This window comes from Macaca mulatta, chromosome 3 (assembly GCF_049350105.2).
Source record: "Macaca mulatta isolate MMU2019108-1 chromosome 3, T2T-MMU8v2.0, whole genome shotgun sequence".
NCBI classification, from domain to species: Eukaryota; Metazoa; Chordata; class Mammalia; order Primates; family Cercopithecidae; genus Macaca; species Macaca mulatta.
The window spans coordinates 44,609,062-44,627,046 of record NC_133408.1 but is presented as its reverse complement, the minus strand read 5'-3'; the positions used below and the strand labels follow the sequence as shown (position 1 = coordinate 44,627,046).

The following is a 17,985-nucleotide window of genomic DNA, read 5'->3' as shown; positions in this document are numbered from 1 at the left end:
GTGGCGGGTGCCTGTAATCCCATCTACTTGGGAGGCTGAGGCAGGAGAATCACTCAAACCCTGGAGGCGGAAGTTGCAGTGAGCTGGGATCATGCCACTGTACTCCAGCCTGGGCAGCAAGAGTGAAACTCCATCTCAAAAAAAAAAAAAAAAACCCCACAAACAAAACAAAAACTTAGGGTAATATAAACTGTTCTGGTGTGATGGAACAAACACAACTTTGCTAATTGATTTTTAAACATCCAGAAGACAAAGTCTAACTTGAAGTATAGAGACTGTATGATGTTAAAGAAAACCAGAGTTGGACACAAGGACTCTGACCAAAACTCTGATCAGAGACAGTCCTTGTCAGTACAAGAGTTTCAGATACATTGGCTTTCTGGGAACTGGAATGGGAAGGATTCCATTATGATTTAATTGGCCTTTTCTGATAAGTCATCAGTTGGTTACATGTCAACATTGAGGTATAGGGCTTTGGAATTGAAACTTGGGTGTGTGTGTTGAGGGGGTATAGGAGGGTGGAATTGGCTGTTGAATTGCTTACTCCCTGTGGGCAGCAGAATTGGGTGGAGACAGGAAAGTGCTGCTCTGGTGATGGGTTACCCAGGAGCCCATGTAGCTGAGCCTCATAATGCACCATACTGCATTTGCTGTGAGTTCTCCCCGTGTAAGCTGGGTAGGTGTTGCCTCCTCACCTTCTCAGGCACAACACACACCCAGGTGCTCCCTGAAGTGTCATACCCATGTTTTTTGTTGTTGCTGTTTTCCTTTTTTTTTTTTTGGAGTTAGTGTCTCTCTGTCGCCCAGGCTGGAATGTGCAGTGATGCGATCTGAGCTCACTGCAATGCTGCAATGTCTGCCTCCTGGGTTCAAGCGATTCCCTGCCTCAGCCTCCCAAGTAGCTGGGATTACAGGTGCACACCACCTTGCCCGGCTAATTTTTGTTTCTTTAGTAGTGACAGGTTTCACTATGTTGGCCAGGTTGGTCTCAAACTCCTGACCTCAGGTGATCTGCCCGCCTCGGCCTTCCAAAGTGCTGGGATTACAAACGTGAGCCACCGCACCTGGCGCCCATTGTTTAGTGTAAGTGGAATCATGCTGTCCCTGTTGTCCTAAATTTATGAGGGAGATTTTCCTTATCTACATGTGTAGATAAAGGTTAAATCATTAATGATTCATGATTTTGAAGTACTGTAACTGATTTAACCCACTGGTCGCTTGGACTCTTGGTGTTACAAACATTTTTGTGTTCAGTGTTGTCCCTCATGTCTTTGTGTACACTCGGATAGATTATTAGAAATGAAATCGTGCCAGATCAAAAGACAATGGATGTTTTAAATTTTGGTAGATACAGCCAGGTGTGATTGCTCACACCTGTAATCCCAGCACTTTGGGAGGCCAAGACAGAAGGATCACTTGAGTTCAGGAGTTCGAGACCAGCCTGGCCAACATGGTAAAACCCTCATCTCTACTAAAAATGTAATAATTAGCCGGGCGTGGTTGTGCACTCCTGTAGTCCCAGCTACTCGGGAGGCTGAGGCATGAGAATTGCTTGAACCCGGGAAGCGAAGGTTGCAGTGAGCCGAGATTGCACCACTGCACTTCAGCCTGAGCAACAGTGAGACTCTGTCTCCAGAAAAAAAAACATTTAAAAAAAAAATTATTTTTTGGTAGATACTACCAAATTGCTGTCTACAAAGCTGTCACTTTGCTGGCCTTAACTAAAGTGGCCTCTTAGTACACGCTGCCGTTACGTGGGTTGAAGTTATCTAACCATTTGCATTTCTAATCACAGATGTGGTTAAAATCTTTGAATTTTTTTTTTTTTTTTTTTGAGACGGAGTCTTGCTCAGTCGCCCAGGCTGGAGTGCCACTGGTGGCGCGATCTCAGCTCACTGCAAGCTCCACCTCCCAGGTTCACGCCATTCTCCTGCCTCAGCCTCTCGAGTAGCTGGGACTACAGGTGCCCGCCACCTAGCCTGGCTAGTTTTTTTTTTTGTATTTGTAGTTGAGACGGGGTTTCACCGTGTTAGCCAGGATGGTCTTGATCTCCTGATCTCGTGATCCGCCCGTCTCAGCCTCCCAAAGTGCTGGGATTACAGGCGTGAGCGACTGCGCCTGGCTGAATTTTTTTTTTTTTTAATTAAGTAATTTTGCTCACTCCTGTAATCCCAGCACTTGGGGAGGCTGAGCTGGGTGGATCACTGAGGTAAGGGGTTTGAGACCAACTTGGCCAACATGGTGAAACTCTGTCTCTACTAAAAATACAAAAGTTAGCTGGGCATGGTGGCACATGACTCTACTCCCAGCTACTCTGAAGGCTGAGGCAGGAGGATTGCTTGAACGTGGGAGGCGGAGGTTGCAGTGAGCCGAGATTGTGCTACTGCACTCCAGCCTGGGCAATAGAGCAAGACCCTGTCTCCAAAAAAAAAAAAAAACAAAAAACATGTGTTTTTATAGAGCTACGTCTTGCTGTATTGCCCAGGCTGGTCCTGAACACTTGGTCTCAAGTGATTCTCCACCTTGGCCTCCCAAAGTGTTGGTATTACAGGCGTGAGCCACCACACCTGGCTCTTTTGAATGTTTACTGTACATTTTTAGTCTCCTGTGAATTGTTTGTTTAAATCTTATTTTTCTACTGAAAAAATTTTTTTTTTTTTTTTTTTTTTTTTGAGACGGAGTCTCACTCTGTCGCCCCGGCTGGAGTGCAGTGGCGCGATCTCGGCTCACTGCAAGCTCCGCCTCCCAGGTTCACGCCATTCTTCTGCCTCAGCCTCCCGAGTAGCTGGGACTACAGGCGCCCGCCACCACGCCCAGCTAGTTTTTTGTATTTTGTATTTTTATTTTTATTTATTTATTTTTTTTTGAGACTGAGTCTGGCTCTGTCGCCCAGGCTGGAGTGCAGTGGCCGGATCTCAGCTCACTGCAAGCTCCACCTCCCGGGTTTACGCCATTCTCCTGCCTCAGCCTCCGGAGTAGCTGGGACCACAGGCACCCGCCACCTCGCCCGGCTAGTTTTTTGTATTTTTTAGTAGAGACGGGGTTTCACCGTGTTAGCCAGGATGGTCTCGATCTCCTGACCTTGTGATCCGCCCGTCTCAGCCTCCCAAAGTGCTGGGATTACAGGCTTGAGCCACCGCGCCCGGCTGTTTTTTGTAGTTTTTAGTAGAGACGGGGTTTCACTGTGTTAGCCAGGATGGTCTCGATCTCCTGACCTCATGATCCGCCCGTCTCGGCCTCCCAAAGTGCTGAGATTACAGGCTTGAGCCACCGCGCCCGACCGAAATTTTTTCTTACTGATGGAACATTTCCTTCTTTCCCTCCCCACTCCCTCTGTCCCTCCTTCCCTCCTTCCTTCTCCTTTCTTTTCCCTTTTCTTTTCTTTTTTTTTTTTTGAGATGGGATCTTGCAGTATTGCCCAGGCTGGACTTGAACTGCTGGTCCTTCCACCTCAGCCGATTGAGTAGCTAGACTATAGTCATGCTCCACTGCACGTGGCCTGATGGAACGTTTCGTAAATAATCCTTCTCAGTCTGTCATTTGTCTTTGATCTTCATTGTGGTGTCTTCTGCCGTATAGAAATTTAGCATTTAATGTAAATAATACCACATCACTTGGGCGTGGTGGCCCATGCCTTTAATCCCAGCACTTTGGGAGGCTGAAGCAGGTGGATCACGAGGTCAGATCGAGACCAGCCTGATCGACATGGTGAAACCCCGTCTCTACTAAAATACAACAATTACCTGGGCGTGGTGGTGCACACCTGTAATCCCAGCTCCTCAGGAGGCTGAGGCAGGAGAATTGCTTGATCCCGGGAGGCGGAGGTTGCAGTGAGCCAAGATTGCGCCACTGCACTCCAGCCTGGGTGACAGAGTGAGATTCTGTCTCAAAAAAAAATAAAATAATAGTAATAATACCACCTCTCCCTCAGAATTGTATGTTGTATCTTAGAAAGGCCTTTCCTACTTAAATAATGCAAAAGTATGCTCTAGTATTTTTTCTAGGTTTTTTGTGGCTAAAATTTTTATCTTTAATCCATTTAGAATTTATTTTTGGTATAGAACGAGGCAAGGACCTGATTCTTTTTCCCTTATAGGGGAAAGAAAGTCACAATACCATTTATCCTATAATCTTTTTTTTTTTTTTTTTTTGAGATGGAGTCTCGCTCTGTCACCCAGGCTGGAGTGCAGTGGCCGGATCTCAGCTCACTGCAAGCTCCGCCTCCCGGGTTCACACCATTCTCCTGCCTCAGCCTCCCGAGTAGCTGGGAGTACAGGCGCCTGCCACCTCACCCGGCTAAGTTTTTGTATTTTTAGTAGAGACGGGGTTTCACCGTGTTAGCCAGGATGGTCTGGATCTCCTGACCTCGTGATCCGCCCGCCTCGGCTTCCCAAAGTGCTGGGATTACAGGCTTGAGCCACCACGCCCGGCCTATCCTATAATCTTTTTCTTATGGAAGCATAATTACCATGTCTGTCACTATCACCTTTTCTTTCTTTCTTTCTTCTTTTTTTTTTTTTTTTTTTTTTTTTGAGACAAAGTTTTGCTCTTGTTGCCCAGGTTGGAGAGTGATGATGTGATCTTGGCCCACTGCAACCTCTGCCTCCCGGGTTCAAGTGATTCTCTTGCCTCAGCCTCCCAAGTAGCTGGGATTACAAGCACCCGCCACCACGCCCCGGCTAATTTTTGCAGTTTTAGTAGAGACAGGGTTTTCGTCATGTTGGCCAGGCTGGTCTCAAACTCCTGACCTCAGGTGATCCACCCACCTCGGCCTTCCAAAGTGTTAGGATTACAGGCGTGAGCCACCGTGCCCAGCCTCTGCTTTTTATTATATTTTTCCTTTTCTTTTTTGCCTTCCTGTCCAGAGGAAACACTATTCTTTTCTAAAGCTTGGTTTCTGCTGACCAGTAGCAGTTTTTAACTTGGGTCTGATTTCCTTCTGTCAGCCTGTAGGCTTTGCTGGGTTACCTCTCCTGACTAATTTGTGTAGCAACTTCACGTGAATTTGTTTTTTTTTTTTTTTTTTTTTTTTTTTGGGAGACGGAGTCTCGCTGTGTCACCCAGGCTGGAGTGCAATGGTGTGATCTTGGCTCACTGCAAGCTCCGCCTCCCGGGTTCACGCCATTCTCCTGCCTCAGCCTCCCGAGTAGCTGGGACTACAGGTGTCCGCCGCCACGCCCGGCTAATTTTTTGTATTTTTAGTAGAGACGGGGTTTCACCGTGTTAGCCAGGATGGTTTGGATCTCCTGACCTCGTGATCCGCCCGCCTCGGCCTCCCAAAGTGCTGGGATTACAGGCAAGAGCCACCGTGCCCGGCCAACTTCACGTGAATTTAAATATTTGTGTCATCAGGTACACTCACTTTGAAAATGTTATTGGGAGGCTTGTTAAGGCAAGTGTCTTTTGTGTTACTGTTCTACACTCAGGCCTTCTGGAAACCCTGCAGAGGGTAGCTCTAGTGGCCAGCTCTCTTGTTGAAAATGAGTGACATAAGTACATGAAAAACCCAACAAGGAGGATTTGAAAGCGGGGCTAATTTTACACTTACTTCTTCCTGGGATAAAAGTCTTAAACTTTGTTTAAAGTGAAGTGTATGTATTTCTGACAGTGATTTGTTTCACTTAAATAGCTTGTTGTTTGTTTCTTTCATTTTTCTTTCTCAAGTTTTGGGTTGGGTTTGTTTCCCGTGAGTTTTGCCCCTGCCTCCTTCCTCCTCGTGCCTGCAGGGACATTGCTGGTGTGGCATCCTCCAGGCCCGTCCCCACCCTTTTTCTTGGCACACCTTCTCTAGGATGGCCAGGACAGTGACTTAGGTTCCACATCTGTGACTAACCGTTTTCATTCCGTTCTACAGCTTTGACAATTACTCTGCCAATGTTATGGTAGATGGAAAACCGGTGAATCTGGGCTTATGGGATACAGCTGGACAAGAAGATTATGACAGATTACGCCCCCTATCCTATCCGCAAACAGTAAGGATTGCAGCTGATTTTTAATGTGTCTTTTTTAGAGTATATAATTCTCGAGCGTTTAATTAGTGCATGTTACCTGTGGACTTGCTTATATTGCCATCATTTGGATATTGAGTAAATAGCAGACGGGGCGGAATTAGTTCCGTATAAACATCCCCCTAGATGGCAGGGGTTTTGTGTTTTGAGCGTTAACAGCTGTTCCATTGTTGGGCATTTTACAGTCTTCCATTTAGCTTCAGAATAACCGTATGAAAGGTACTTTTTGTTTTGTTTTGTTTTTGCAAATCAGTTTTTAACACCAATTGGTTTGAAGACAAGTTTGCTGTGTGACAGTTTTGTACCGCAGAATCAAATTAAGCAGTTAAGATTCGGGTTTCTTTAAACCAAGTTAGTAACTAATCTTACAGGTTTAATGCATTTTTTCCCACAAAATACATAATTTGTATGGCTATAGAACCTAAATCTATTCAGTGTAGATTGAGGTTTTGGTTTTGTAAAATGTATCCACTGTGTCCAATCAGAAAAAAAAGTTTAGTTTTTTTTTCTGTATCAGACAAAAGTGATTTATTTATCAAAGCTAATTAGAGCAGTAGCTGGTGAAAATGGGTACTTAGAAGACATTGTTGTGGTTAAAAGTTACTTTTCTTTAAGCAGTTGTTTTACTTGTGTATCTTTTGTTGATCTTGTTACATGTTTGTTCTTCATTTTTAAAAGTGTCTTTGGAAGCAAAACTTAAATATGCTTGAGATTCCTTGGGTGGATATCCTGTGTGCATGTCCTATCCTAGCTCTGTGACCTCAGGCAGGCCTCTTCCTCTCTCCAGTCTTTGCCTGTTTCCTCGTAGGGTGAGATGAGTACATGTCACGCACCCCTAGCAGTCCTGGGCACACAGCACACACTGCGGGCCAGCCGCTGTCAGAATTCTCCTGCTCCTGAGTGTGCGGGTGGTTCAGCCTAGAGAGCGCTGCTCTCCACGTTGTGCCCAAACGAGTGGCAGTTGTGTGGGTGCTCGGCAAACCTGGATTGGCCGGAGGGATTGGGGTTTGGGGTTGAATTGAGGTGAGGAAGACTTCCTAGAGAAAGGCTGGCTTTGAGCCCCGATTGATGATGAGGCAGCCTGTGGTTTTAGGGGGTATTATGGATGAAATAACTTAGTAGTTAAATCTACTGTATTAACAATCAGTCTATAATCCCCAGACAATTCAAATTCTTCTCAGTACCTTAGGAAACTATACCCAGTGGATGTTTACTGATTCAGATTGTAAATGGATTTAAAAACATACTGACTGGTAGAGTAGGAGTCTCCAGCCCACTGGACACATGTGGAAGGGTGTGGTGTCATTCTGAGAAATGAGAGCCACCCTGCTGTGACTCAGGAGGTACCGGGCAGGGCGCGGCCTTTCTCTAAGGGACGCCTCACAGTAAGTCAAGGGTGACTTGGCAGGAGTCCCACTTTGTGTTCTGAGGAACAACAGATGAGGAAGGAGAACTCTCCTCAGCTTGAACAAAGCTGTAGAGTGTGAGGCCTGGTATGAAAGCAGGTGTCCTCATAGGGCTAGCACTTAAACTTCATGTCTCCTCTGTGTGAGACCATGGACTGCTTTCCTAGAAAATATTTGAAGAGCAAGAAGGGAGTGAGACATGGTTCTTGCCCTCAGGCAGTTCACGGAAAAGTACCATAAATCATGTAATACACCCTGTACCAGCAAGGGGGTGAACGGGGCGCTTAAGGAGCAAGAGGAACGAGCACCCACCCAGCAGTGGAAGGCTTCCTGCCCGGACTCCTTCAGAGATAAGGAAATTATCTTGACAACTCAGGGCAGGCCACAAATGCTCAGACACCAGTGCCTGGAAGGCCTCATCCCTTTGGGCCACACGGTGCTAAGAAGAACAGGATCTGGGAGCAACATGCTGGCACCTGGGTCTCTTGTGGATACAGGTGAAACCTCTAAATTTTGTACTAAATGGAATGTGGTCCCTGGTTGCTGGCTCTGTGATCTGCAGACCTGTTTATGTAGCTCATCCAAGACTGCTTAGACACACTCCTGAAGGACCAGTTGGAAGATTTCTTCCCTAGGGCGTCCTAAAAGAGATGTTACATTTCCTGTGGTCATTTCACGTTGGCATCCTTCTCTGTTGGGTAGCGCTGTCTGGCTAAGTCTGTTCAGACTATTCGTTTCTTCGTTCTCCAAAAGATGGTGAGGAGGTAGTCGCCATTCTCAGTTGAAATTGCCCTCAGGTTTTTATTTTCTCGAATTAATCGTTAAATTATTTTCTCTTGAAAGTCTTTCCTAAGTTCTGCATACTCATCTTCAGTTGGCATGCACAGAACCAAGTCTTGTCAGAGTGATGCTCAGGTTCAGCATCTTCCCTTGTGTAGATCCCCTGTATTTATTTGCCTGCTTGCACCAGGATTGCTGGTGTGAGCGGGAGCCTAAGTAACCTGTCAGTGTCACAACGAGTCCTGAGCCCTGTGTGTGTCCCGAGACTCAGGCTGTGTGGCGGGTTCGCTGAGATGCTGAGCCTCCATGTTGGGGTCAGCCAGGACCCCAGTGCGTCATGCCAATTGTTTCATTTTCTTGCTATGCTAAAAGTTTGTCTTTTTGAGACGGAGTTTCGCTCTTGTTGCCCAGGCTGGAGTGCAGTGGTGTGATCTTGGCTCACTGCAACCTCCGCTTCCCAGGTTCAGGCGACTTTCCCACCCTAGTCCCCCACATAGCTGAGACTACAGGCATGCACTACCATGCCTGGCTAATTTTGTTTTTTATTTTTATTTATTTATTTATTTTTAGATGGAGTCTCACTCTCTCGCCCAGGCTGGAGTGCAGTGCTGCGATCTTGGCTCACTGCAAGCTCCACCTCCCGGGTTCGCGCCAGTCTCCTGTGTCAGCCAGCCTTCCGAGTAGCTGGGACTACAGGCGCCCACCACCACGCCTGGCTAATTTTTTATATTTTTGTAGAGACTGGGTTTCACTGTATTAGCCAGGATGGTCTTGATCTCCTGACCTCGTGATCCGCCCGCCTTGGCCTCCCAAAGTGCTGGGATTACAGGCGTGAGCCACTGAGCCTGGCCAGTGCTAAAGGTTTTAAAGTGGTGGGCTAGACTCCTGTGATGGTAGATAAAAAGAAAAACTGCGGTGTTTGGCTTAGCAGTTTTGAGTTTCAAAAGGCCTCAGCTTTTGTGAGGTTGGCTGTTACAAGTGCAGCCAGAGAGCACCGGGCACACACCTGTAGTTAAACAGAACTGGGTTTGTTACTCTTCGCCGCGAGGGAGACACGCACCTGGGTGCTGTGGGAATTCGGCCCTCACTCATACTGGCTGGGAGCGGGGGATATTTGGTGATTTTTGTGGTTTGTATGATGATCTTGGATTTGTCACTACTTAGAAATGATTATGAGTTTTTTTTTTAAAGTTTACTTACTTTTGGTCCTATTTCAGCACGGTCACACAGGTGACTTTGTCTGATGTCGGTGTTCTGCGAGATTATTGTATTCAATAGTGGCAACCTCCACCATGGCGAAGCTGCGAGCACCAGGCTGGTTCTCAGATGTCAGGGACTGCCTGACCCTTTTATAGGATTACAGGCGTGAGCCACTGTGCCTGGCCAGAATGTCTGTTTTGTTGTTGTTGTTGTTTTGTTTTTTGAGACGGAGTCTTGTTCTGCCACCCAGACTGGAGTGCAGTGGCGCAATCTCAGCTTACTGCAAGCTCCGCCTCCCGGGTTCATGCCATTCTCCTGCCTCAGCCTCCCGAGCAGCTGGGACTACAGGCGCCCACCACCACGCCCGGCTAGTTTTTTGTATTTTTAGTAGAGACACGGGGTTTCTAACTGGGATGGTCTCGATCTCCTGACCCTCGTGATCTGCCTGCCTTGGCCTCCCAAAGTGCTGGAATTACAGGCGTGAGCCACTGCACCTGACCAGAATGCCTGTGTTTTTTAAAACTCCAAACCTGAAAGTAAAATCCAGGTGTATAGCATTTGGAAGAAAATAAAATGAAGTAGAAACAACGCTGCTTTTTTGTAGTGAGATCTCAGCTGTCCAGATGCCCGCCCTTGTCTTACTCCATGGAAAGTGGACCCATCTCTTGTGGTTAGTTCCACCAGTGGGCAGGAGGCTGCGGGAGGAGCAGCCCTGGCTGCACCTCTCACCACCGAGGAGGAAGTGGTGTGTGATGCAGGAGTGACAAAGGCATTGAAGACACCATGTGTGTAACAGGCATGCGCGAGTCTGGGTGAGTCAGAAAGGGGAAGGCAGTGCTCAGGTTGACTGGAAACATGGGCCGGTGACTGGAGACAGCCTGAGGCTCCAGAACACACAAGTGACCTGTGAGGAAGGAAGTTGAGAGACTCTGGAGAGACACTGGTGGTGCCCTCTGAGGTTCTCTGAGTGTTATGAGGACAGGGAAGAAATAGAGCCTCCCAGCCAGGGTCAGCCAGCACAGCCTGTGTGTGTGAGGCGTCAGGACAGCGACGGCCGGGAGGAGCGGATGCTAGGAAGTGAGTACCAGAAGCACTAGACAGGGTTTCGGGAAGCTATATTTAGCTGGGGACGAAGAAGGAACAAGGAAGGAACAGGCAGATGGCATCGCACGAACGCAGGGTGGAAAGTGGAACTGCTTGCTCCTGTTGTGCATGTCTCTTCTCCATCAAAAAAGAGGCTCTTAAAAATCGAAAGGGTGCCACAGATACGATCAGAGGCTCTTTTGAAGCTGCATTTTTGTAACTGGTTCTCGATGATCCTCTCCCATGCTAAAGATTTGGTACCATATCAAGTCCTTGGGAGGACAGATCTTCAAAAATAGCCCATAGATGAAACCCAGATAGCTGTGGAAACTAATATGCTCTTTGAACGGTAAATCCAGAAAAGCTTGAGTGGCCTGGCGCGATGGCTCACGCCTGTAATCCCAGCACTTTGGGAGGCTGAGGTGGGCGGATCACGAGGTCAGGAGATCGAGACCATCGTGGCTAACACAGTGAAACCCCGTCTCTACTAAAAATACAGAAAAACCAGCCGGGCGCGGTGGCTCATGCCTGTTAATCCCAGCACTTTGGGAGGCCGAGGTGGGCGGATCACAAGGTCAGGAGATCGAGACCATCCTGGCTAACATGGTGAAACCCGTCTCTACTAAAAATACAAAAAATTAGCCGGGCGAGGTGGCGGGCGCCTGTAGTCCCAGCTACCAGGGAGGCTGAGGCAGGATAATGGTGTGAACCTGGGAGGCGGAGCTTGCAGTGAGCCGAGATTGTGCCACTGCACTCCAGCCTGGGTGACACAGTGAGACTCCGTCTCAAAAAGTCTCAAAAAAAAGAAAAGCATGAGTGAGATGAAATTAAAAGTTTTCTCATTTGCCCCCCGCCTTTTTTTTTTTTGAGACAGTCTCACTCTGTCACCCAGACTGGAGTGCAGTGGCGCAACCTCTGCCTCCCGAGTAGCTGGGATTACAGGTGTCCACCACCACCCCCGCCAATTTTGTATTTTTAGTAGACACGGGGTTTCACCATCTTGACAAGGCTGGTCTTGAACTCCTGACCTCGTGATCCACCTGCCTTGGCTTCCCAAAGTGTTGGGATTACAGGCGTGAGCCCTTTTTTTTTTTTTTGAGACGGAGTCTTGCTCTGTCGCCCAGGCTGGAGTGCAGTGGCCGGATCTCAGCTCACTGCAAGCTCCGCCTCCCAGGTTCACGCCATTCTCCTGCCTCAGCCTCCCTAGTAGCTGGGACTACAGGCGCCCGCCACCTCGCCCGGCTAGTGTTTTGTATTTTTTTTTAGTAGAGACGGGGTTTCACCAGGTTAGCCAGGATGGTCTTGATCTCCTGACCTTGTGATCCGCCCATCTCGGCCTCCCAAAGTGCTGGGATTACAGGCTTGAGCCACCGCGCCCGGCCCCTTTTCTTAAAATAGTTTCAGGGTTCTATGTTGGAAGAGCGAGTTTGTCAGTTTTTATTGGAATAAAGAAATGAATTGACAGCATTGTGATAAACACTGGAAGTGTTCACTTCTCAAATTTGTCCATGTCTGGACGTGGTGGCTCACGCCTATAATCCCAGCACTTTGGGAAGCCAAGGTGGGTAGGAGTTCGAGACTAGCCTGGCCAACATGGTGAAACATGGTCTCTACTGAAAATACAAAAAATTAGCTGGGCATGGTGGTGGGCGCCTGTAGTTCCAACTACTTGGGAGACCGAGGCAGGAAAATCGCTTGAATCCAGGAGGCAGAGATTACAGTGAGCTGAGATCGTGCCACTGCACTCCAGCCTGGGCAACAGAGCAAGACTCCATCTCAAAAAAAAAAAAAAAAAAAAAAGCTTGTGCTTAAGGGGTGGCTTCCCCCAGACCTGCAAAGCGGCCCAGAATTGGGGGCCTTGGTGTCAGCAACAGTGTTGATTTTGATAATGCAAGTCTGTACATTCAAACCAGGCTCCCAGAACTAGGTGGAAGATAGGAACATTTCTGCATAGGAGACTTGGAATGTTCTGGTAGCATTAAAACTGTCAGCCCTGAGGCCTGGCTATGTTCTGGGAGAGCCCTTTGTCTGGTAGGCATCATTTACCGATGGGTACCTTTCTTGTGTGCTGTGGCTTCAGCTAGGCTGTGTCTGAGAACTCAGATGGAGCACTGGAAAGTGCCGGTGGCTCCCGCCTGCCTTCGCGGTAAGGGATGGTGCAGAACATCTCCGGCTGTGCGGGCTGTTGTAGATTCTGGTGGGTGCTGCCGTGGGAGGAGGAGCACGTTGTTGCCCCCATCAGGATCTGCCTGACCTCTGTGCACCATTGTTGAACTTCTTACGCCCGCTTTTGACCAGGTAGTGTGGAGTGTTTCAGTGGCATTTGTCATCGAAGATGTTAGATTATTATATGCTTTTGGATTCCTCTGGAGGGTTAAGACAAAATTCTAATAAAGAATCGATAAGAGGTTATGTTGATTTTTATTTTCCTCAGTCTGTACTAAACTCAAACCAAGTTCTCATGCATTACTAGGTTGGAGAAACGTACGGTAAGGATATAACCTCCCGGGGCAAAGACAAGCCGATTGCCGTATGTAAAACTTTCAGTCCACTTCAGTTTCAAGCTTTCTCTGTTCTCTCATTTCACTTCGTTTTCTTAGGAATTTTTTTTATTAAGCCTCAAGCTCCTTGAGTGTTTTATATTTAATTCACTCAAGGTTGGGGTTTTGCTTGATGAAATAAACTTGATTAGAGTGTGATAGTTTACCCACCGGCTTGAATTAAAGCAGTTTGTGAACTGCCATCTTCCCCTCCGGAGTGAAAGGAGGGGGGAGAGTGAGAGGGCCCCTCTCCTGGCTGGTTGGAGATGCAGATACGGAGACTCCTCTTGGAATCCCACCTGGCTGTGAGCCGAGCCGGAGCAGGACTAACCTTGTTGCCGGGGCCTTCTTTCTCCGCTTCGGTGTCCCGTGTGGTGGGGCTGTCTGGGCGCGGCTGTGCGGTGCTGCTGAGCTAACCCCACCGTGCTGGAGATGGTGTGCTGGGTGCCGCGGTGACTCTTGGACGAGCTTGTGCATGCGCCAGCGTTCTTCAAACGCCAGTGATAAAAAGCTGTTGTGTGGGATGTTTCTTTCCCTTTCAGGTACAAGGCATCAGCTGGAGGGTTGAAAGTGTAGCTTGGGAATTGTGTGCATTTCATAAAGTAGCATAATTGCCTTTTTCTAGGAGAATATTTTAGAAATGTAGCATTTTAGAAGTTCTTGGGCATTTTTAAATACAGGTAAATATTTGAATTTGGTTTGACACAAAATACAGAATGGAGGAAGCATGCAGATGTCTGGCGTGTTCCCCGAAGCACCCTCCACTGTGTCCTCCGCACCGACCCTTCGCGCCTCTGCTTCAGCCACAGCTGCCCCGGGAGCGAGTTCTCCTGAGGCCCTGGCTGTGCTGACTCGAGGGCAGCGTGAGGGTGGTCGTCAGCTGTGAAGGTGCCACTTACACACTAAGTCCTCCTTCCTTGCGGAGGGAAGGGCTCAAGTAGCAAATATTGGAGCCCCCACTTGGTGCTGGGAGCTGTGACAGGCAGCTCCTGAAGAAGCAGTTTAATTGGAACCAGTGACCATCTAAAAATGTTTGTACTCTAAACCAGATTTTACAGAAATATTGGAATCATACCTTCATACTTGATTTTTTGTTTAGATAGATAGGCGGAAAGGAAGCCTCCTGGGGGGTCTGGTCTGATCCTCCTGATCCTTGAAGAGCTTCTGGCATCATTCTGCCTTCACGCTCCCCATTTTCATAAGTAACTGGTGGCTTGACATGCTGGGTTTGGTTTGGGAGCCCTCTGACAAACTGAAAGGGTGGATCAGGAAGCATCTGACCAAGCCACTGGTACCTAGTAGACACGCTCTGCGTCCGACAAGTCCTTCCCAGCAACATCCAGAAAGCAAAGTGCAGGCTTTGTTCGAAGGTCGTTGTCTAAATGTTTCCCTGTGTTTCCTTTTTGTAGGATGTGTTCTTAATTTGCTTTTCCCTTGTGAGTCCTGCATCATTTGAAAATGTCCGTGCAAAGGTAGGTGGGGATTTAAAGTATATGAGTTATAGAATGACACTCTCAGAAATAAATACTTTATAAAGTATAATAATAAATAAATTTTAAAAAAAAGAAATAAATACTTTAAAATATCACTTAGCCTAGGAATTTTCAGTTATTTAAATTGGTTATAGGAATTTGCTACTTAAGTACATGATTGGGTTTTTTATTCTTTTGAGACAGGGGTCTCACCCTGTTGTCCAGGCTGGAGTGTGGTGGTGACATCGGAGCTCACTGTAGCCTTGAGCTCCTGGGCTCAAACAGTTCTCCTGCAGTTCTCCTGCCTCCGTTCCTGTGTTGCTGGGACAGTAAACGTGCGCCGCTGTGCCTGGCTAATCTTTAAAAATTTTTTGTAGCGCTGGTTTTGTACACCCTGGCTGGTCTCAAACTCCTGGGCTGAAGTGATCCTTCCACTTCAGCCTCCCAAAGTGCTGGGATTATGGGTGTGAGCCACTGCGCCTGAGCCATCAGCAGTTTATTTTTATTTATTTATTTTTGAGATGGAGTCTTGCACTGTCACCCAGGCTGGAGTGCAGTGGCACGATCTTGGCTCACTGCAACCTCCACCTCCCGGTTCAAGCGATTCTCCTGTCTCAGCCTCCTGAGTAGCTGGGATTACAGGCGCCCGCCACCACACCTGGCTAATTTTTGTACTTTTAGTAGAGACGGGGTTTCACCATGTTTCCCAGACTGGTCTCAAACCGCTGGCCTCAAGTGACCCACCCACCTCAAACTCCCAAAGTGCTGGGATTTCAGATGTGAGCCACTGTGCCTGGCCTAATATGTGGATTTTTAAAGCTTCAGGTTCTGGTTCAGAAGTTTCCTGGACCTCATTAAAATAATGAGGCACTCAGAATTGGTCTAATAAAACTAACCACCATTTCTTTCTACTCCAGTCTCTTTCACAAACTTCTTAGTGAAAATGACGAGACAGGCCCTTCAGTAGGGACATTTTCAGTGGGGATAATGGCGGCAGACCTGAGACCTTGGGCTAGGTAGTTTATTCTCGTTTCTGAACAGATGATGAATTTTCTCAGATGACCCTAAGAACTTGTTTTACCAAAAACAAAGTGGTTTATTTGCTTTGGGAGGAACTCTCTTCCCTTCCGCCTCTTCCCTTGCGGTTGTAGAGCCCATTCTCTCTGGTCGTGGTTCTGTCCGGCCATGATCCAGAGTCCTAGCTTGCTCATGGAACACCTGAGATGTTTCTTATGGCTCAAGGCTCAGATTGAAGGTGGGAACCACATGAAGGCTCGGTGGGGAGGCTGTGCCTGAGGTTAGGTGTCTGGCACAAGTGCCGCCGGCTGGGTGTGATTTAGGTGAAGGGCGTCTGTAAAGGAGCACATCACAACCTCTGTTCCTTCTTCACATCTAGTGGTATCCTGAGGTGCGGCACCACTGTCCCAACACTCCCATCATCCTAGTGGGAACTAAACTTGATCTTAGGGATGATAAAGACACGATCGAGAAACTGAAGGAGAAGAAGCTGACTCCCATCACCTATCCACAGGGTCTAGCCATGGCTAAGGAGATTGGTATGGAATCCTGCGTTTTTCCTCTGCCTTGTACCTCTTTTATTGTAGTGACAGAGACTGGAGTCCAGTCTGGGAAAGGAGGGTGTGTGTCTCCCACTCAGGGCCTGGTTGTACTCTTGGGGAACCAGCTGGCATCGCCTTCTGGGTCTTAATGTCAGCGTTGGAAGGTGGACGCAGGGCTGGGAGCCGGCAGAAAGTGCCCAGGCCCCCGGAGCTGCCTCCCGCCGGTGTTGTGATCAGAAGAGAGTGGGCTCAAGTGTACACTGCTGTGTGGTTGTGTTTTCCTGTAGGTGCTGTGAAATACCTGGAGTGCTCGGCGCTCACACAGCGAGGCCTCAAGACAGTGTTTGACGAAGCGATCCGAGCAGTCCTCTGCCCACCTCCCGTGAAGAAGAGGAAGAGAAAATGCCTGCTGTTGTAAACGTCTGAGCCCCTCGTTCTTGGTCCTGTCCCTTGGAACCTTTGTACGCTTTGCTCAAAAAAAAAAAAAAAAACGGTGGAGCCTTCGCACTCAATGCCAACTTTTTGTTACAGATTGATTTTTCCATAAAACCATTTTGAACCAATCAGTAATTTGAAGGTTTTTGTTTGTTCTAAATGTAAGAGTTCAGACTCACATTCTATTAAAATTTAGCCCTAAAATGACAAACCTTCTTAAAGCCTTATTTTTCAAAAGCCCACCCTATTCTTGCTCAGATTAAGAGTTGCCAAAATACCTTCTGAACTACACTGCATTGTTGTGCTAAGAACACCAAGCACTAAACTGTGTAAGGACCTTCGTCTTTGAGAAGACTGTAGCCTCTGCAGTTAGGAGATGCAGACACTTGCTCAGTAGTTCTCAGATGTGTAAAGCAGAACAGCCTCCCGAATGGTGCGTTGCCATTGAACTCACCAGTGATTTAGCGGCCCATGTTCACGACATAACATTGTACTGTAATGGAGTGAGTGTAACAGCTCAGCTCTTTGGATCAGTCTTTTTGATTTCATAGTGAGTTTTCTGACCAGCTCTTGCGGAGATTTTGAACAGAACTCGTGTTTCCTCTAATGAAGAATTCTGTTTAGCTGTGGGTGTGCCGGGTGGGGTGTGTGTGATCAAAGGACAAAGACAGTATTTTGACAAAATACGAAGTGGAGATTTACACTACATTGTACAAGGAACAAAAGTGTCACGGGTAAAAACTCTAAAAGGTTAATTTCTGTCAAATGCAGTAGATGATGAAAGAAAGGTTGGTATTATCAGGAAATGTTCTTAAGCTTTTCCTTTCTCTTACACCTGCCATCCCTCCCCAAATTGGGCATTTAATTCATCTTTAAACTGGTCGTTCCCTTAGTCGCTAACTTAGTAAGTGCTTTTCTTATAGGACCCCTTCTTACTGAGCAATATGCCTCCTTGTATTATAAAATCTTTCTGATAATGCATTAGAAGGTTTTTTTGTAGATGAGTAAAAGTGCTTTCCATGTTACTTTATTCAAAGCTAATAAGTGCTTTCCTTAGTTTTCTAGTAACTAGGTGTAAAAATCATGTGTTGCAGCTTTATAGTTTTTAAAATATTTTAGATAATTCTTAAACTATGAACCTTCTTAACATCACTGTCTTGCCAGATTACTGACACTGTCACTTGACCAATACTGACCCTCTTTACCTCGCCCACGCAGACACACGCCTCCTGTAGTCGCTTTGCCTAATGATGTTCCTTTGGGTCTGTGAGGTTCTGTAAACTGTGCTAGTGCTGACAATGTTCTGTACAACTTAACTCACCGGCAAGAATACAACGCGGAACCTTTCAGCCACGACAACAGGATTTTTTAAATTGACAGTTGCAGAATTGTGGAGTGTTTTTACATTGATCTTTTGCTAATGCAGTTAGCATTATGTTTTGCATGTATGACTTAATAAATCCTTGAATCATACAACTGGTAATACTGGTGTTTTTGAGACT

At 47.1% G+C, this 17,985-nt stretch overlaps 1 protein-coding gene across 2 annotated transcripts in view; it reads left to right on the top strand.

Moving 5' to 3' along the window:
• Positions 1–17,956, top strand: part of RAC1 (Rac family small GTPase 1) — a 30,776-nt gene extending 12,820 nt beyond the window's left edge. The window contains exons 3-7 of one of the 2 annotated variants that reach the window (XM_015133268.3): positions 5,855–5,972; positions 12,951–13,007; positions 14,427–14,489; positions 15,886–16,045; positions 16,336–17,956. In XM_015133268.3, the coding sequence (XP_014988754.1) occupies positions 5,855–5,972; positions 12,951–13,007; positions 14,427–14,489; positions 15,886–16,045; positions 16,336–16,466 (529 nt within the window). In that variant the 3' untranslated portion in view covers positions 16,467–17,956. The remainder of the gene's footprint in view (positions 1–5,854; positions 5,973–12,950; positions 13,008–14,426; positions 14,490–15,885; positions 16,046–16,335) is intronic. The other variant, XM_015133269.3, reaches the window with a different exon arrangement.
• Positions 17,957–17,985: the final 29 nt, after the last annotated feature.